Below are 21,654 nucleotides of genomic sequence, written 5' to 3'. Positions count from 1 at the left end.
CTTCTAAATCCTTAATTTTAAATCCTGACAAATTCAGTTTGACCAGAGATCGGTTTCTGTTAATAACATTCAGGAAATATTCACAGCATGATGAGGTCAGACAACACTGATCCAACCTGCAGAGAGAAAGACAACATGAAAATAACTGAACATGAAGAGAATATTGCATCACCCAAGCTTGTTTTTAATATAATTAGAAGTAAAATCAATGTCAACGCTCACAGCAAGATATTACGCTCAAGGAATTCAGAGTTGAAAGTTTTTCATGCCTAACCTAAGAAATGGCTGAAGTAGGGAACAAAAATCTGATTCCTATTTGGGCGAGAGGTTAGAGGTGCAATGGAATCCCTGTGAAGGAAGTATATTTCACGATGTTTAGATGCCCTCACTGTATTAACTTCTGCCACTGTGATGGCGATATCAGGACTGGAGGTAGAGTATATGACCAGTATCGCAGATTTTTAGATGTTCTGAGAGAAGGGAGGACAGGAGTTTTGGAGAGGAAAGGTAGACCAGTGTGCCGTCAGCGTAAGGGGGACAAATCGTATGATTCTTACCCCAGCTCCCGCAGGGTGCAGTCTGGGTGCAGGAGACCCTCACACAGAAGTTTTACTCCTGAGTCCTGAAGGTCATTCCATGACAGATCCAGTTTGGTGAGAGATCGGTTTGTGATAATAACATCTCGCAGATCCTCGCAGCAGGATGAGGTCAGATCACAGCTATACAACCTGTAGAGAGAAACACAATAGAGAATAAGATTGTGAGTTTGCGAGCAGGGCCCTCTTTCACGAATGTGTCTTAGTCTGTCGGTTCTAGTTGTGTCATCCCATTTGAAGATATGTGTTGTAAGGATCTCAGTATAAAGTTTAGGCACTATATGAATAAAAGATGATAATAATAATGATTAAGTAAATATATTATCGCTTGTGACGTTAACACAGCGCTAAAAAGGCTACAGTTTATTTTGTGCATTAGATATTTCAATGCAGGTCTAGAAATTTGTACAGGTTTAAAATAATATTGCCGTCAAAAGGTTACACACAACTTATGCAGAAATAGAACTTTTTCAGCATAAGAATATCTGTGCGAAACGTGTTAAGCCCTTCCAACTCTTAGAGTAATTTACATGAATAAACAAGGTTTTTGCTGCCTGTTCTGGCATAATTTGGCCTGACTATTTGTGGTATGAGATGCCGCTTATCTTTTTGATTTGTTGGTGTATTTTTACAGCTGGGTTAGGTTAATATCTTTTTATGACCACACTTTACAATTAATTTGATCTCAATTGGCTGCCCAGAAAAATTCTGCTACTTGTGTTCCTCTCCTAGTTTTTTGGTTTTTTATCTCATTTGAAAGATAAAAGGGTGAAAGAGAGGTCACATCCAACTATGACTTACTTAAGGAAGTTAGGGACATCATCGCTCACACATTAAGATACAGACTTGAGAAACACACAAGTGTGTCTGAACTATCTCTGGAGCATGTACTATCCATTCATGTGTATGAAATCAGATGTATATTTTTGAGGCTTTGTAACTTTGCCGCCAAGGGTGATCTAAATTAAGATGTTTTTCAACCACAATTCTCTACTTTCAGCGGCCCCAGCTTAATTGTATTGCTAAACAGTCTACTACTCACCGCAGCTCCTGTAGGGTACAGCCTTGGTGCTGGAGACCCTCATGCAGAATTTTTATTCCCGAATCTTGCAGTTTATTCCATGACAGATCCAAGTTGGTCAGAGATCGGTTTGTGATAATAACATCCCGGAGATCGAGACAACAGGATGGGGTCAGATCACATCTACGCAACCTGCAAAGATAGAAAAACGCAACAGAAACTTTGACCTGACCTGGTCTTTCCAGCCTTGGGCACAAATCAGAAACACAAATGCTGGTCCAAAAGACACCACTCTGTTAAGAACTAACTTATTATTTTATATATTTATATATATATATATATATATTATTTTATACTTAATTGTTAGTTCTTACTTCAGCTCCCTCAGGGTGCAGTCTGGGTGCCGGAGACCCTCACACAAAAGTTTTACTCCTGAGTCCTGCAGTTTATTCCATGACAGATCCAGCTTGGTCAGCAATTGACTTGTGATAATAACATCACAGAGATCCTCGCAGCAGGATGAAGTGAGTTCACAGTCATCCAACCTGCAAAGGAATGACAAACACACAAAAGATAATGAGCCAGTTTCTTCAACTTTACTCTGTTCAGACAAAAATGAGTTTGGATGGGTTTTAAGGTAGTGTCATTCAACTGCCTGGCACAGAGTCCAGCAACATGCTAATTGTTTATCCACCTGCCACCTAAATTAGCTGTAAAAATGTGTCCAGATCCCCCTGATATCAACTGAAGTATGAGATCCAACCTTAACACACACACACACAAAAGATATGAGAATCAGAGAAATGAGAATTGAAACGTTTAAAAAAAAAAAAAAATCTTACAATGCTGGCACCTTTTTACATTTTAACAATAACTTAATTCCGTAGTTATTAATATATCGACAATTAGTATTATTATTGTTATTAGTGATTGTTAAAGTTTGGATCAAGGGGATCTGGACACAATTATTCAAATATGTTGATCTCAATTGGGCTGCCTGGAGCACATATATACATAATTTATATGTTAAAGTGTATTTAGACAAATGTACACATGCTCTATATTTAACTTTTTGAGGATGCCAGTATATTTCTAGACCTGCATTTTTATTGTCTAGACATTCTGACTAAAATATATAATTTTAATAATGTTTCAGATGTTTTGGTTATAGAGTTCTCACCCCAGCTCCCGCAGGGTGCAGTCTGGGTGCCGGAGACCCTCACACAGAAGTTTTACTCCTGAGTCCTGAAGGTTATTCTCTGACAGATCCAGTTTGGTCAGAGATCGGTTTGTGATAATAACATCTCGCAGATCCTCGCAGCAGGACGAGGTCACGTCCCCCATCCTGTAGAGGAATAAGAAAAACAAAATAGGCAATGTGACAGATTGGCCTCATGTGTCTAGTCGCCCGTTTCTCCTGCTGTAAAGACTGAAACCTTAATCAGTCGTTGGTCTCGTCTTAGATTCAGGAGCCGTATCCCTATCCCATGCATGTTTAATACCCTCACTGTATTACCCTCTACTGCTTATCTACCACCACTCAGTAAGTAAAACTTCCTTTAAAGACCTCTAAGCCACCGACCTTCTCATTTAGATATTGGCCTATTGCTCTAATGTTTCTTCTCTTGATATAAACTGCCCACCAGTACTTTGTTAAAACTTCCTTACACTAAATGCAATAAAAAGACTTTCCCTACCAGGAATCAACCCTGGCCATGGGAATAAGAGCACTGAATCCTAATCACTAGACCACCAGGGACACTGGTTTGACTTGTCATGAAGACTAGTTAAGCAAAAATATTTAATGTTCCCTACATGTCATGAAGCTATTAGGGGAGGTGGCGCATCTTACATGTAACAGTCCTATCCACCAAATTAACCCATGTAATGCTTTCTACAAATGAATATAATCTATATGTTATATAAATCCACCGTGTGTGAATCATAGAAGCAGCAGTTCCCTCTTCGCAGGATCTGTTGGATTATTCTTCCCTATTAAGTTATCTTTCCCCTATTGTTAAGTTGCTGATTATTGTTGATTGTCTCAGACAGCCTTTATAGAAGTGGGAAGGGTAAGAAATACAGACAGGAAAATATTAAATAATGGTGGCTCCGCCTTCTTTGAATTTAAATGAAATCTCTCTAAAACCACTACTCCTTCCATGAGGTAATGAAGATGACATCAGAAGGCATCATTTTGCATGTCATGATGGACTTCAGTGTTAAATATGAAAACACTTTAATAGGTTGAACCCCGTGATAAGCAGATCATATCCATATTTCAACCAGGGCTTTTACCTGTTTATACTGTCCCAGTTAACAGACATAAGATACAATTGTTTATATCAATTAAAATACCCATAGGCATGTTTTAATTCGTTTTTAGATCCATGAGTTTAGCCACTTTATGGAATCACACTAGTAAAGGAGACCATTTTTCGCAATACAAATGCCTCATTAAGCTATTTACAAACCTACTCACAAAATCAGATGTGGAACAAACACTCACATGATCTCTGAACACTTGCGAAGTCCTGGAGACAGCATATTTATTGCCTCGCAAGTCAGCGTAGAGCAATGGAACTTCACTGTGTGAACCGTATCGCTATTCCTCAAACAGTAGGCCACAGTCCGAACAGTGAGGGATTCTGCAAATTCTTCATCGTACTCGTAGAAAGAAAAATATTGAGTACGGATCGTCAAATGAACCAAATGAGACATCATTCTCTTCACAAAGTCCTTATCTTGTGTCTCATACAAATAGTACAGGATTTCATTGCTATCTGAGGCTGTGGATATCTTTTTCTTCATCCATTCTTCCAGAATAGGTTTCAGTCCCGATGACATTTTACACCCAACGCTTTTTGCAATTTCATTTATTTGGTTTTCCCAACAGAGGCCAAACAAGAATTGGATGGATGACTTTAAGTGCTCATGTTTATCAGACTCATTAAGCAGTCGCCAGACTTCATCCATATGACTAGTAAGATCAGTTCCCTCATCCAAGACATAATAGAGAGCTGCGAAGAACTCCTGTACACTCAGGTGGATGAAGCTGTAACATGTCTGAGTTTCAATGTCCCTCTGAAACACGTTCTCGTTCAGGAAGAGAGATTCTTCTTCTGACAAATCACATCCGTACTTTTCCAAATCTCCTTTCTCAAATATGATCTTACGGCTCCAGACTCCATTCTTGGCCAAATCACACAGCTTCTTCATGTAGGACTTTATGGGCACATTGGAAGTTCTGCTGTGATATTTTAACAAACCTTTCCAGTAAAGCGTGTAAACAGAAGTGGATGTTTTATAACGAGTCTCATTAAAAGTCTTTTTTATCTCCTGTTTGAGTACAGTGCATACAATCCAAGATATAACAGGGACGGCACACATAGTATAGAGCACCGCATTCTCTTTTATCGCATTGAGAGCTGCCTCAGCTTCGTCTTTATTCTCAAAGAAGTTGAAGACATATTTTTCACGTTCTTGCCCCGTAAATCCCAGAATTTCTACATAACGAGGACGTACGATATACTCGTTTAACTTCTCCAGCGCGAAAGGTCTTGTCGTAATGATCAGTGAAGACGTCTCGAGAACCTGTTTTCTTATCAAGCTGCTTAAGATGACCTCTTTGGGGACCACCTGAAAAGGATGGCTACAGTCCTCACTGAGACCCATAAATGACTGATCCAACTCATCTAACCCATCAATAAGGAAAAGGATTTTCTCAGGATCTCGTAAAATTGACTCCATCGCACTCTGTGAGCATTTTAGCCGACACATCTTGGATATAAAATCAGCAATGCTCATTTCTCCGGTCATTCGGTTTATCTCCCTGCAACTCAGATAAAACACATAATTAAACCGCTCCTCATACAGTTTTCCCGAGGCCCAGTCCAGCATGATCTTCTGGGCTGTCATAGTTTTTCCGATCCCCGCAGGTCCCTGTAACACCACAGTTTTCGGAGTAAACCCATGTTTATCAGGATCAAAGAGGTCTGCGGTACTGGTTGGGGAATAATCCTCTGAACATCTATGCTCCATCATCTCAAGATGCTCTTTGCCCAGATATGTTATTTCCTCCTTTCTTTCTTCCTCATTACGATGTTTTTTTATTAGTAGCAGCTTGGTGTAGATTTTCTCCGTGCTGACAATCTCTCCTGTCAGGCCATTTTTGAATTGAATCCATTGGAACCAATTCCGTACACGTTCCACATAATTTCTTCTAAAGTCTGAAGATGAAACAACATATAAAAAATCATAGTACATTAATTACAGTAAACTCTATTGCTTTGATTGGTGGTAGGGGCAGAATCTGGGGTAAAATGTTGGACACCATATTTTAGCAGCAGAAGACAATGGTGGTGGGTGGGGGCTCCATTGTGGTATTTTTAGTGCATATACTTCATCCAACAGAGACACAGTAATAAATACAATATATGTTGTTATTGGTGCTCATCACCAATAAACCTATATGATACAAGCCCAGATTGTACCTTCTCTGGTGGTCTGAAGAACCCCGGGCTTCTTGTGTCCACACCCTTAAGCTTCCGTTAAGGGCCACGATAGATCACTGGACCTCCAAATCTTCATATAATAGGGCCACACTCCCAAAGGGATATGTGACCACCTTCTTTCCCTCCTCAGCCATAAGGCCTGCAGGAGGAACCACTGACGTGGTCAAGGGTGACCCATCTCGCCTAGCAAAAACCAAATCTTCTGGGGATCTAGCTTCACTATGACCATTCATTCTCTTAGATCTACATCACTTAATTTTTTTAATGTTCTTATCATTCATTTTGGGTAGGGGAATATGAAAGGTAACACATCACAATACATGGTGTATGTATGTGTAATATATATATATATATATATATATATATATATATATATATATATGTTTAGATATATAATGAAATTAAAGACTCATTGCCTCTCACTCTACTGACAGCAGCTGTTCTGGTGTAGGGAAAATGTGAGCACTTATGGTGCCAGAAAAGAAGGAAATGGGGCTAAAATGTAAATTTCTGTTGAATAACGAATTTGCTTCATTACACTCACTGATGTATAGCAAAAGTGTTAATTGTTTCATGAGAATACAGAACCTTCCAAACAAGTTTACAAACCTTGAATGTCTTCTGAAAGTTTTATCCCAAATGAACCTGAAATATAAAGTACGGCCAGTGAACGGGGAGGTGAATGAACTTAAATACATATCTTTATAGGAACATTGAAAGGGCGATCTTTCAGACTGTGAGCCATGGGGAGAAAACACCAGGATGATTTAGATGACTGAGCCATTATCCATGTGGGAAGACACAATGTGTATATTAAATACACATGGGACATGTCAGGGTATGGCTAATGGGTTGGAGACATTTCAATGTCTAGTTTCAAACCTAACAGGACCTTGTTTTTTTTATCTTTTGTTGGTTCACTTTGGGATAATCAGAACTGTGAGAAACAAAATATTCCACAAAATATCACTCGAGTTTATCCCCATTTCTGCATGAGCTAAAAGCTATGGACTTTCATGTCATATTATTGGATTTCATACATTCTTTTGAAGTCCAGAACCTTGCCTGTTCTCCAAAATCTGTGGAATGTTCTTCTCCCTCATGTTACGGGGTTGTAGTGATTTATTGTAGAAAACATGGCATGGCAAGAAGTGAAAGTTGCTCTAACGTATCATTTTATTATTTGATTAGAGTTCCTCAGACTTACATGATTTTAGTGTCTCCTGGAGCTTTTCTACAAGTCCCATCAGACCAATTGACTGTAAGACTTGACTCGTCACATCCAGAGCGTTCCTCTCTCCATAATAATCCACGAGACGCCATGAGATATCAACAGGGTCTGCATTTTCCAGGAACCCCCGTTCTAGGGGTCTTTTATCTTTATATCTAAAATCTGACAGTTTACCCCGAAATCTCTTTAAATCTTCTCCTCCCAAATCATACAGAAAGTGCTGGAGAATGTCCAGAATAGATGGTTTATCGACATCAGTGGATGAATCTGAAGCAGCCATGTTGGTGTGGAATAAAGAGATTATGTCTTTCTGAATCCTTTTGATACATGATTCACCAGGTCAGATTAGGCTCACCTTTTGAAGAGAATGAAGCCATTATGAGGATGATTCATGCATCAAAGACCTGCAGAAAATATAAAGTGTCCATCATAATGATTTAACGGTTTCTAAGTAGTTTTCATGACGTCCTTCAATAGCCTAAACCCTGGCTACCATCAATGGAATTTACATGTATCAAGTTCATCTTCTAGTGATAATGCCTATCCCATGAATCTTTAGATTCCCTCACTGGATTAATCTCTATCACTTATCTTCTTGCCTCCCAACTTCTAAGTATAGTTAAACGTCCTTTAATGACATCGAAGCTTCTAACCCTCAAGATATAGACTGACATCTTTTCATGAGATTTCTCTAAGTTTGAGAAATCTTTAGTTGGCATTAAAGTTCAAAGAGTTACAAGTCATAATGTCAAAAAAAGATAATCTCGCCATGCAACATAGACAGTGACACCACGCGTGGACAACCGCACATCAGATGAGAGAAACACGCAGACACTGCTGGTTCTCGAAACTATATAAATTGGAAAGTGAAAATGTATTTTCTGGTCTGCATATCACAGGACTAATGAAATTCAGATTATTTCATCCTGATTATGGAGCAATCCATTAAGAAGGGCTTCATACATTCAGGTGGCCATTTGTAGACCCTACAGAAGTCCATCTTGGAATAACATTAAAAATGTATATATATTCTCATGCCATGGAAATAACGTTTTATCTAATCAACATTGTTGCTTTCTGTTTAGGGGTATGAGATGGATAGGGGAGGCTTGATGGGAGTCAGAGTGCTGTTGCCCAGCAGGGAAAGAGGTATTCTAGCATTGGAAGGCCACATAGAATAAAGACAGAACCAGGCTGCCTGCTGCAACATCGAATAACTTGGAGAAGCTGCACACATCTTAAACCGGTCACCATTCTACACAGGATAAGAAGCAGAAGGTCGGAACTTATCCTATTGGACGCTTTCCCACCATAAGAGGAGAAGCAATCCCCCCACAAAACACGTTATCCTATTGGTCGCTTTCCCACCATAAGAGGAGAAGCAATCCCCCCACAAAACACGTTATCCTATTGGTCGCTTTCCCACCATAAGAGGAGAAGCAATCCCCCCACAAAACACGTTATCCTATTGGTCGCTTTCCCACCATAAGAGGAGAAGCAATCCCCCCACAAAACACGTTATCCTATTGGTCGCTTTCCCACCATAAGAGGAGAAGCAATCCTCCCATGAACCATCTTATCCTATTGGACGCTTTCCCACCATAAGAGGAGAAGCAATCCTCCCATGAACCATCTTATCCTAGCCCTACATGTGTGCAGTTTTGCCTCTCCTGATTGGTTGTTTTTGTGTCCATGTGGTTTATGCGTTCAAAGGCTTTAATAAAATTGATTTCCATCGTTCACGCACCTCCCCATTGTTCTGTTGTCTACAAAAGACCCGTGGCCGTGCTTGTTTAGCTGCACTCAGTACTCTAGCTCTGTGAGGCAGACACAGTACAATACAGTTATAGTTACTACAGCCGTAAAGTAATAAAGTGCTGCTATTAAATAATAGACAAACCAGACGAAGGAGAACAGGATAACAGGATGAAGCGGGAGATTCTTCCACCAGGAGCACCAATTTATATAACGATACTAATGATTTTCTCAGAGGTGTCATTAAAGCAACGAGCGTGAGCTGGAGCCTACCTTTACCTCCGGTTACCGGGAGTCAGCACACTGACTGTGGGCCCGCGAGACTGTGTTTGCTCGGGGAAAAGGAGGGGCATATAGTATAGCGTATATACGTGTTATCGGGCAAACAAGTCCGACTGCATTCCAGGGGACAGCAAATACATTCTGCTGAAGAAATAAGTCATGTCCTGCCTCCCCGGGATTATAGAGCAGACATAGGGCGCGGCATCAGGGATCACCAAGCACGTGTGTCCATCCAAAAATATCAAACTTTATTGATTCACAAGGACTTCTTAAAAAGAATGAGAAGAACGTCTCACGCGTTTCGCACATAGCCCCAAAATATAAAAAGAAGTAGTGATAAGTGGGCCCTGACTAAAGTTAACCCATTCAGGTCTCAGTTCTCTTAATTAAGGCAGCGTACAGAGGGTTTGACGCCCTCTGTACATCAAACACCGATTGTGAACTACAAAGGGTGAAACGATGTTACAGAGCTTTTTTTTTTTAAAAGTCACAATTTTAATAATTTATTAAAACATTAACCCTTTCCCAACCTTATTTTACTTTTTTTTGTTTACAATGTTATTTAGCCTATTTTTTGGACATTTAAAAGGTTTTATTAAAACTAGTTTACTTTAACCCTTGCAGCCACCTTCTATTTCTCAGGTCGCTGGGATCAGTACGTTGGAAGTGGTCGGCAGGTGACGTCCTCTCCCCCGTTTGGAAGATAATAAATAGTTAAATGCCATAATATACTAAATAAACACAGTGGGAGTAGAAAGGACACTTATTTTTTATTGAGCTGGTCAGCTGCTGGAACAATGCGAAGAGTGATGGCAGTACTAAAGCAAAAATATCTAGGGCAGCAAATAAAAATAAGAAAAAATAGAAATAAATATAATAGAAAAAAAGGCAAGGAGCGCTACCAGTGTATAAAAATAATGAACATTTTCATACAAAAAAATAAAATTATGTAATTCTTCCAGGATGACTAGTTTATTTTTTGGATAAAGTCCGTATATATGAAACAAAAAAAATAAAACAAGCTTTTTGCAGCCATTCTACCAGCAGGTAACGATGTAAAGGCTCCTCCTTGGCGTTCTACGTAGAAGGTTTCTGCACAACGCGTTTCGCCCGGCCCAGAGGCTTCCTCAGATTTTATTTAGCCTTTTTCCAATTAATTTGCGAGACAGCTCATCGGTCTTTGACTCACCACCGGCGATTGTAGGCTTACGTACCGGATGCCTTGCATTTACACGTGTCTGTGCGAGACGTCCGCCATAACGGACAGAAAAAAAGATGCATTGTGTATTTGTTGCATTTTTGACCTTAGGATACCATTTGGTGACTGTGACGGGTTCACCGAGAGAGCTGTAGTAACTCCCAGAGATCACCCACATGTATCCTCCTGTTGTCCCCGGAATCACTTCCAGCACCAGCCAGCATGCGCACCTTGGAACCCTGCTATGTGTACCCAATAAGTAGACACAACTACCTTGAACTGAGTACAGCAGGAATGAACAGCTTATTGTTGTAAAACATAGACTCATATATCCACAGAACTTCATTAACATAAATTAACAGATACATGCATACAACCCAACCTTTAATCCCCAGGCAGCAATCCTATTGATGGGATTAATTAAACAATGGAGTTCCTGCCTGTGCTATCTTTGTTTGGCAGCCAGGCTGGAGCCATCTCTGACTACCTTGCGGCCTTGTATGACAGCTCATTCTGTCACAGTGACCCATCCAATTCTGGCCCACTTTTTAAGCTGAGACATGATTTGCTCCCCTAATTTTCCGACGTAACCTCAGATGTTTGAGCTAGGAAGCTATTCTCCGAGGCCGGTAAGTTCTTCGAGTGTTTGGAGATTTCTCTCGTTATACAGATACGAGTCTCATGTTAGGTAATTGGAGCCGTTACAAGCTGTTGACATATCTGTTAATTAGGAACTTGGACATATTTGAATTGGGGCATTGAGCGTTTGAATCGGAACGACCCTTCAGGGGAGATGTGAATCGTAGGCATGTCCCACAGCCCCAAGTGCTGAAGAAAGCCTCAGCCCAGCCGAAGCTGGGTTTCTAAGGTGTTTGCGATGCGTATCGAGACCCCAAACTTGAGAATATTCCTGTCCTGGTCTTGCTCATCTGTGATGTAGTACCGAGATGCCCGAGCACTTGGTTATGGCTGCCGTCTTGGAATTAAGTTTGATTAATAAGACGCCCCAACTGATTTCAGCGATAAGTAGGGATCCTTTGGATTTGGTTGCGTTAAGGACAGAAAAAGAAATGTGAAGAATTGCATAAGTAAAGTTTACTGGAAAGAGTATAGAACTCCTTGAATCCAACGATCATCAGCAGGTGAAATTTAGTGTTTTGGGGAAAAATACAAAGTTTTTTTTTCCCAAAAGCTTAAGGTTTGGATTTTAGAAAGGCTGCTTTTTAGTGAATAGAGCAGCCACTGAAAAAAAGAGGAGTTTTCCGGTCTGTAGATGGGGGCAGCTACTCTAAAAACAAAACCGCAGATCCATTTGGAAAGTGATAGAGAGTAATTAGGGGTAAATAATTAGACGAGCAAGTGCCGGACAGAGAATAAAAAAACCCTGTCAGTAAGCCAGGGACATTCTTAACCCCTGAAGGACAATGCAGTGTAAGTCCATACATGTACAGTCTTTGTCGTTGAAGGGGTTAAAGTATGTTACTGAAGAATAAAGCTCCTCCCATTCCCAGTAAAGGGCGAGTTCTACCAGCACACCCAGTCCATCCTGCTGAATGTATGCACGCAGGCAGAGGTAAGGCTGCACGTCGCCCTCATCTTACTTCTCGTTAGTGGTGACCCCTCTATGAAATCATCATCTCCCAGGAAACCAGGTTTTCTTCTTATGATGGAAAGTAGCTAATTTACGTAGGAAATGAAATAACGGGGAGGAGGAGAGCAAAAAAAACAACCCCATTTCCTTATTTTTCGCTCCTTCATTTTGTTTCACTTTCAATTTCAGCCCCTCCTTTTTTCTCTTCCCTTTTACAGTTTCTGCTTTTATTACCATTAATTTCCTTGGATTTGTATTATTTCTCTTTTCCTTGAATCGCGTATAATCATTATTTTTGCTTTTTGTTACACAATTTATCTCCTGAACTCCCCGGTTCTCTGTTTGTTTATCTTTGGTTTAGCTGTAACTCGGAATGTGTAATATTTCCTGCTCCTTCCACGGAGAAAAATTAACCTGTTGTGGGTCCCTAGAGTCTGAAGTTTGCAGCAAAGGAGATAAGTCAGAAGGAAGGGGGGTAAATAAACCTAGATATTTTGCAGGGTTCGCAGAGCAGTGCAAAAAAAAAAAAGAAAATAGACAAAAATGAAAAAATAAACAATTGTAGTTGCAGACATAGTTTTAAAGGGACCCCTGCAATGTTGTAATGACATTGTCCAGAATTTAGAATGGCATTATTATTTTATTCTCCTCCGCCATGTCTTTCCCAGATTCATCCTCTGATGCTGCATTTACCTCCAGCATGTCTTCTCCAGACGCGTCCTCCAGGACTGATACGCCAACTGTTCTGGACATTCTCCAGCACTTTCTGGATGATTTGGGAAGAGAAGATTTAAAGAGATTTCGGGGTAAACTGTCAGATTTTAGATATAAAGATAAAAGACCCCTAGAACGAGGGCTCCTGGAAGGTGCAGACCCTGTTGATATCTCATGGCGTCTCGTGCATTATTATGGAGAGAGGAACGCTCTGGATGTGACGAGTCAAGTCTTACAGTCAATTGGTCTGATGGGACTTGTAGAAAAACTCCAGGAGACACTAAAATCATGTAAGTCTGGTGAATTTCTGTTACCATAAAGACATTTATTTAATGAGTTTATTACATGATGCTGACTGGCCGTACTTTACATTTCAGGCTCATTCGGCCTGAAACCATCGGAAGAAGTTAATGGTATGTAAACTATAGATATTTGTCTTTATAATGCCAACAGGTAAATGGTGTGAGTTAACACAGAAATGAACCAGATTCTTTTAGATGTATAGATTTACAGGTATGGCCCCTCCCGGCGATAACGTGGGTAGGTGGACAACCCCCAATGCTCGTTGGTTCCTGACTACCTCCCATAAAAAAGGAGAGCTTCCGCGTATTCTACCATCATATTTATTCTTATTATGACATTTGGGTTTATTTACGAAGAGAGAGTTTACAAGAGAGTTGTGGTTTCATCTCCTTGTCTTTAGCAAACGTCATAAATGTCCAACCCTACTGAGCTTCTACTGCAGGAAGAGCTTGGCTGGTCCTGTTTAGTATATTGGCAAGATTTCTTTAAAGTCTTCTTATACATTGAATTATGCTCAGCCTTCCTAGTTGGAGAAACTTGCAAGCCGTTCATATTAAAAAGTGAAGTTGGGAGAGTTGAAACCATATCTCTCCTGAAAACTCTGGCCCAGTCTTTAAATGTTCCATACTGAGGTGATCTGATATATTTTATCCTCCAGAGTGTAGAAGAAATTACCTGGATCTTGTAAAGAAGCAGCACCAAAGGATTCAATATAAAAATGGCCGAATGGGAGAGAACGTCAAAATGGAGACGATCTACACCAATCTGCTACTAATAAAAACGCAGCGTGACGAAGAAGAGAGAAAACAGGAAATAAGAGGTTTGGGTAGAGAACATCTTGAGATGATGGAGCAGAGATGTTCGGAGGATTATTCCCCAACCACTGTTGACAAGCTGTTTGACCCTGAGGAAGATGGGTTTACACCGAAAACTGTGGTGTTACAGGGACCTGCGGGGATCGGAAAAACTATGACAGCCCAGAAGATCATGCTGGACTGGGCCTCGGGAAAACTGTATGAGGAGCGGTTTAATTATGTGTTTTATCTGAGTTGCAGGGAGATAAACCGAATGACTGGAGAAACGAGCATTGCTGATTTTATATCCAAGATGTGTCGGCTAAAATGCTCACAGAGTGCGATGGAGTCAATTTTACGAGATCCTGAGAAAATCCTTTTCCTTATTGATGGGTTAGATGAATTGGATCAGTCATTTATGGGTCTCAGTGAGGACTGTAGCCATCCTTTTCAGGTGGTCCCCAAAGAGGTCATCTTAAGCAGCTTGATAAGAAAACAGGTTCTTGAGACGTCTTCACTGATCATTACAACAAGACCTTTCGCGCTGGAGAAGTTAAACGAGTATATCGAGTGTCCTCGTTATGTAGAAATTCTGGGATTCACGGGGCAAGAACGTGAAAACTATTTCTTCAACTTCTTTGAGAAGAAAGACGAAGCTGAGGCAGCTCTCAATGCGATAAAAGAGAATGCGGTGCTCTATACTATGTGTGCCGTCCCTATTATATCCTGGATTGTATGTACTGTACTCAAACAGGAGATAAAAAAGACTTTTAATGTGACTCGTTATAAAACATCCACGTCTGTTTACACGCTTTACTGGAAAGGTTTGTTAAAATATCACAGCAGAACTTCCAATGTGCCCATAAAGTCCTACATGAAGATGCTGAGCGATTTGGCCAAGAAAGGAGTCTGGAGCCGTAAGATCATATTTGAGAAAGGAGATTTGGAAGAGTACGGATGTGATTTGTCAGAAGAAGAATCTCTCTTCCTGAACGAGAACGTGTTTCAGAGGGACATTGAAACTCAGACATGTTACAGCTTCATCCACCTGAGTGTACAGGAGTTCTTCGCAGCTCTCTATTATGCCCTGGATGGAGGAACTAATCCGAACCGGCATAAGAAGGAGGTCATGAGACTACTGGAGAAGTCTGAGAAAAACCTGCCTTTAAAGTCATCCGTACAATTCTTGTTTGGCCTCTGCTGGGAAAACCAAATAAATGAAATTTCAAAAAGCGTTGGGTGCAAAATGTCATCGAGACTTCAATCGATGCTGGAAGAATGGATGAAGAAAAGGATATCCACAGCCTCGGATAGTAACGAAATCCTGTACTATTTGTACGAGACTCAGGATAGGAACTTCGTGAAGAGAATGATGTCTCATTTGATCCACTTGAAGATCAACTACAGATATTTTCCTTTTTTCAGAAATGACGAAGACTATAGAGAAACCCTCATTATCAGATCTCTGCTCTACTGCTTGGTAAATAGTAGTACGCTTCACACAGTTCATTTCAGAGGCTGTAAACTGACGCTTGAGGCAGTGAGCATGTTGTCTCCGGGACTTTGCAAATGTTCGGAAATCACGTAAGTCTTTGTGCCATGACTTGATCCTGCGAGAAGGATCTCAAACCGGTGTCATATAAGATCCCTTTCCTATCATTATTTGGGAGGTAGATATTTAGCAGGGCCAAGAGACCCGAGCACTTAAAGAGTGTACATGTTGGGGGGGAAATTGTCTAGGGCTCTCTCTCGCTGTCAAGCAACCACAGGTGTGGGACAAATATTGGAGGAGAAACGTTTAGGAGCAATAAGCTAACCAAGAATGAGGAAGATGACAGCTAATATAAAGCCAACCTCAAGGAGGCATGATTAGATACGCTAAAGCACATACCGAGGAGAAGGTTGCCATTTTAACGTCTTAGGGGTAAAAGCAAAAGGATAATATGAAAGAGAGGGATAATACGAGAAAGGACAAGTGAAGGGAGTTATATAAATAGATAAAGATCTTGCCAAGGCCTAAGGCCAGAGGAAAATGAAGGAAAGGGACCTTGGCTAGATAGGAGAAACAATAGAAGACCTAAAGCATGTGTGATTACAGAGCAAGTGGTCCTACTGAAAGTCTACAAAGTAAAAAGAGACAAATCAATGGGGTCTGATGAGATCCACCTAAAGTTCTTGAATGTCTTGGCAAAACCATTTCTTGATTTTCTGGAAAATCCATTAGCAGAGTTATTTTACCAGTGGCTATTGGCCCGAGTGGTTCCTGAAGCCTAGACGGTGGCAACTGTAGAACCATTTTACAAAAAAAAAGGTAGCAGGGAAGACCCAGCTAACCACAGACCAGTAAGTCTTACGTCCATAGTTAGGAAATTAATGGAAACCCAGACACAAAAAATAATCATATTCCCGACTGCAGCAGATTCTACAAGGGTTGTTCCTTGAGCATGTGTAATAAAAATATATATGTATAATACCTATGCACCAAGTGGTTGGAGGATGCATTACATAATGTACAGATTTTAATTTACCGGTTTGAACCTGAAACTACCTGCCCCAAGACGTATGTTTTTCTGGGGCTATTACAAGTGTCTACTTAATATAAGGGAGTGAAAAATGTAGGATCTTGGTAAAAAAAATAAATAATCCACCTAAAAGTAATAGGGCCGCATTGTCTGTTGTGTTTCTCCCTTCGCAGGTTGTCACGTTGTAATTTGACGTCATCCTGCTGCGACGTTTTCCGAGACGTTTTTATCAAGAACCAATCTTTACGAAAACTCGATCTGTCGGCTAATGAGCTGGATCGTTCAGGGGTACAGCTTCTGTGCGAGGGTCTCCGGCACCCAGGCTGTACCGTGCGGGAGATGGGGTGAGAAGTGGACAGTTAAGCAGCGTGACTGAGGAAGGGAAATGGGGGCTGATGGCACAGCTTAGAAGCCTCATATTTTTACAGAAAACTAAAAAATATATATTTTAATCCAATGTTAAAAAAATAACAAAAACCACTATACCGAATATGAATTGCCCACGGTCCTCGACTACAAAGACATCAAACGGATTTAACACTCATATCTGGCACACTAAGGGTTACACCTGTGACCTTTTCTATACCAGGTTTCTCAAGTAATGAAACCAGGGTAACCCCCCCCCCCACTTTTTTACTAACATATAGATCAACTCAAGTGAATCAAGGGTCCATAAGAGGACTTGGGGTAAGTAGGATCCTGGGTCCTCAGTACTTGCCCTCCATTACTCTTCCTTACCCCCCATCACTGGGGTTAGACAGTGAGTGTCCTACATCTTCATCTCACCTGTCCATTCTTTCACCCAAAAAATGAGTCATACCACGAAAATACCAAGCCACGGGCTTGTCCTTCAAGATATTTGGAGATTGCTCCATAATGGTGGGGTGCGCGCTCATAATGCCCCATAATCTACAGTTCACTTTCCCGTCTTTAGTTCTACGGCGTCTTATCGATAATGAATTCCCGTCGCGTTATCTCCTCCATTTCTCCAATCTTTCTTCAGGCTGCATGGTTTCGATCTGATCTCATCCTGTTGCGAGGACCTACGAGATGTTATCATCACAAATCGGTCGCTGACCAAACTGGATCTAAGAGTGAATCAACTGAAGGACGCGGGAGTCAAAGTTCTGTGCGAGGGTCTCCGGCATCCATACTGTACCCTACGGGAACTGGGGTGCGAAACTGTCTATTAATCACATGATCGTTTTGGGTCAAGGCATGGAAAGGTCAACATCTGGAATAGAGCTATAGCTGTATTAAAAGCATAAAAAGCTGGTGCAATCATTTAAAAATCAAAAATTAAGATATTTATCACTTGGGGTAGAGGGGTTGAAGCATTTTATCTCGCCTGCTGGTGGCACTGTCTCTCTCTGAGCAAAATAAATTAAGTAAAACAATGAAGAAAAGGATTTATTAATAAAAATAAAATATAAAAAATAAATATATGTAATTGGGAGATGCATTTTACATCATAATAACATTTTTTAATACATTTATTAGCGATGCAATGTTCCACAACAACCAGAGGTCTCACTAATACCAAGTTCATAGGATAGGCGTATGGCTTAACTGCCTCTAAGATGAGACCTCGTGTTAAACTGTCTAAATTTCCAAAAGCCAAGTAATAAATACGGTCTCGTTTTCTGTTGTGTGTGTCTCTCTCTGTAGGTTGCAGTACTGTGATCTGACCTCATCTTGCTGCGAGGATCTGCGAGATGCCATCATCGCAAACCGATCCCTGACCACATTGGACCTGTCGGGGAATGAGTTGCAGGACTCTGGAGCTAAACGTCTGTGCGAGGGTCTGCGGCACCCAGACTGTACCCTGCAGGAGCTGCGGTGAGGGCCGGACTATTATTCTGTGCGAGGACTAAATCTATAAGAAATATAAAACATGCACCAATAAAAACTAAAACAAAAATCTTACACTATATTATTCAGTATTTATTGGCAATATATGTAGATGAGATACATTTTACCTCCTATTACGTTTTTAGCGTCTCAAATTGGAAATGAGGTCTTATACTCTGTTGTGTTTCGCTCTACAGGTTGGAGCACTGTTATTTGTCATCCTTCTGCTGCGAGGATCTCCGAGACGTTATCGTCACAAACCGTTCTCTGACCAAACTGGATGTGTCGGAGAATGACCTGAAGGACTGGGCGGTTAAACTTCTCCATGAGGGTCTCCAGCACCCAGACTGTACGCTGCAGGAGCTGTGGTGAGGACTTGGCTGTTAAATGCATGATAACCGTCACAGTATGTGGAGTGGTTGAGATCAGGGACTAGAGGTATACCCCTCTATTTCCTATATGTCATCCAGGAGGTCTGTAGCTAAGGGCTGTAGGTCAGAGTAGCATGCCCTTGAATACAAACTGTTTAACAATAATAATACATGCTTTATGACCTGAGATGTGACTAAAGTGGCCTGTTTCTCTCGTCTCCATGCAGGTTTGAACAGGTGGATTTGATTGTATTCTCCCGTGCGGATCTCCAAACAGAGCTATAACAAACCAGAAACGAGCTTTGCATCATCTGTGAAAAAAATGCTCCTTGATATGTCTCCAACTGAGGAGGTTGGCACCGTTGGCCAAGGCCAATGCTACTATGAGACTAACTCCACAGGGTTACTCTTAGTCCTTTGCAACTTATCGGAAAGCAAACTTTGGCGATGATGATGACTTCCTCGAGACTGCACCCCAAATGTACAAAGGTCTAACACCAAAGCACCAGCATTCCGTTACGTTCATTTACTATTCCTCTACTGAGATGACATGTGGCCTTATCTGACCTTCTTCCCAAGACCAATTACCTTCATGAATGTGCCATAATTCCATACCATTTTTTCATGATAATAATAATAATAAAAAATAATAAGTTATCTATTATTCATATAGCGCCAACAATTTACGCAGCACTTCATACAATACATATATTTAAGGGGTCTGACAAGACGAGAATTGACAGACAAACTGATAAATCAGGAAGAGAGGCTCAGCTCTCTAGCTTACAATCTTGAGGGAACGGGGTGAGGACAGATGTAAGGCATAGAGAAAGGATGAAAGGTAGTGTGGGGGGTATCAGTGACATGGATGTTATGGTGCGGTTTTGAGATGCTGGGAGAGAGGATGAACGCTGAAGGTTCGGGGGAAGTCGGTTCCAGAGATATTGGGTAGCTTGAGTGAAATCTTATAGATGGGAAAAGGAAGAGGAGATAAATGAGGAGGAGAGCCTCAGCCCATGGGAAGAACGTAAGGATCCAGTAGGAGAGTATTTGGGAGGGGGCAGTATTATGGTGGAGCAGTGTTATGGAGTTCCTTATATGTTAGTACTAGGATTTTAAATTTAATTCTAAAGGTAATAGGGATCCAGTGGAGGATCACAGAGGGGGGAAGCAGAAGAGGAGCGGCGTGCGAAGAAGATAAGCCTAGCAGCAGCATTTAAGACATTTAGGAGAGAGTCAAGATGGTGGAGTGCCAACCAGAAGAGTTTTGCAGTAGTCAACATGAGAATCAAGCATTGTTTTTGTGGATTATTGGGGGAGATCGACGTCTTTGAGTTGTCCACCTCAAGGTGTAACGATTTAAACCAACCCCCATACACCCTCAATGCTCCGTCTTTCTGTTGCGTCCGGTTTGAACACTGAGCATATGGGATTATTTGCCTTACGTAGGGCTGCAGAGAATTTTAAACCCCATTTAAATGTTTTCCTTTTTTGTACATTCCCCAAAAGGAGTAAATTCCCTTCTGTATTAGCCCTTTACCATGTTTGCCTCATCAGATCCCTGCTTTGCTCGCCCTAGCCTGATTGGGTCCTAGCCATGATTTCCCTGAAACTGTTTAGCGGCTAAGGATGGTTACCAAGAGGGAACTCACTGGGGAACTCACCAGTTTCTGTCACCATCTTCCGACGGGTTCAGCAGCCGCGACTATGGATCCTCTGCCCAGCTGCATCACAGACTGTCCTGGGGAAATTTCAACTCTTGCCACCCAGGATCCCCTTTTTGGACTGGACCAGCAACACCCCGGGATTGCAGCCGCTCCCTCTGGATGACCCCAAAAACAGCGCCTTGGGGGGTCATGCGGACCTTTCTGTACTTGGAGGCCAGATTGTGGCGCGGGGCTGTTTGGGCAGGGTGGTGGTGTGATCATGTGGGTACGCTCCTTAAAAGGCTGTGTGTTTTTGCAATAAAGTGTTTTCCCCTCAGCATTGGTTCGTTCTGATGATCGGGGAATAGCTCACCGCCCTTTTCAGGACAGAGGTATCTTCCTCTCCCTCTCTGCTGCGCCAGCTTTCGGTTCAGACTAAAATCGCAGGGCTTTGGGAAACAAAAATTCTTTGTCACTCACCATGATTCGGCCTGTTAGGGATATTAATGAGATAAAATAGGCAAAACCAATATTCTATCACATACGCAAAATAACGACGCTATTAATTATTGGAGGACCACATCCACAATATTAATACAAAGAGATACCCTATATTTCATCTCTTATCCTAAATCCTTTCAGATCGCACCGAAAATTATAATTCAGAATGAGATATTATATTGTCACGATAGTCAATCAAAATATTATTTATCGTAAAAACACAATCTATAAAATAGCTATATAAGTGCATAATAGCTACATGCAGTGCATAATATAACAGAAAATATATCTTCAAATCAATCAAAATGAATCAAATCAAAAACATTGTATTATGGATTAGTTATCAAATATGAATCATTATATTATGAGTCTAATACATAGAAAATGCAACAGGTGAAAAAGCACATGGCATCGACATTTCAGCTTCATCAATTATCACCTTATATAAACGGCATTTATCAAACCAATTAATTTCCAATCCACTCAGCAACCAAAATAAAACCAAAAATATTAATAATCAGGGCGGTAACAAAAAGATCACGATCTCTCTATATTAGTCTGTTTCAGTGTTACTAATACATCAATAAAAAATAATTAATAATGTCTAAAGGTGTATTAGTGAAATATCTAATAGATGCAAATAATGTCAAACTTCAGTTACAGGTAAAAATGGGTACCGTTGTATTTCCTTCATTTACCTCTAAGAGACGCTCCGGTCTAAGAAATAACTTTAAGGCCATGACATATACATCTGGAATTTGTCC

At 40.9% G+C, this 21,654-nt stretch overlaps 2 protein-coding genes across 2 annotated transcripts in view; one reads left to right on the top strand and one right to left on the bottom strand.

The window, feature by feature from the left end:
* Positions 1-21,654, bottom strand: part of LOC128469268 (NACHT, LRR and PYD domains-containing protein 12-like) — a 37,980-nt gene that overhangs the window by 3,477 nt on the left and 12,849 nt on the right. Inside the window, exon 6 of the mRNA XM_053451092.1 lies at positions 558-728. Coding sequence (XP_053307067.1) covers positions 558-728 — 171 coding nt within the window. The remainder of the gene's footprint in view (positions 1-557; positions 729-21,654) is intronic.
* On the top strand, positions 12,093-20,726 carry LOC128469148 (NACHT, LRR and PYD domains-containing protein 12-like). Its single transcript, XM_053450989.1, has 9 exons — positions 12,093-12,170; positions 12,857-13,192; positions 13,280-13,315; positions 13,864-15,583; positions 16,695-16,865; positions 17,525-17,695; positions 18,190-18,360; positions 18,570-18,740; positions 18,971-20,726. Exons 1-9 carry the CDS (start codon positions 12,155-12,157, stop codon positions 19,026-19,028), a joined length of 2,850 nt encoding a protein of 949 aa, XP_053306964.1. The 5' UTR covers positions 12,093-12,154; the 3' UTR covers positions 19,029-20,726.

Source organism: Spea bombifrons, chromosome 11 (assembly GCF_027358695.1).
Source record: "Spea bombifrons isolate aSpeBom1 chromosome 11, aSpeBom1.2.pri, whole genome shotgun sequence".
In the NCBI taxonomy this organism is placed as follows: Eukaryota; Metazoa; Chordata; class Amphibia; order Anura; family Pelobatidae; genus Spea; species Spea bombifrons.
This window is presented reverse-complemented; position numbering and strand designations above follow the sequence as displayed.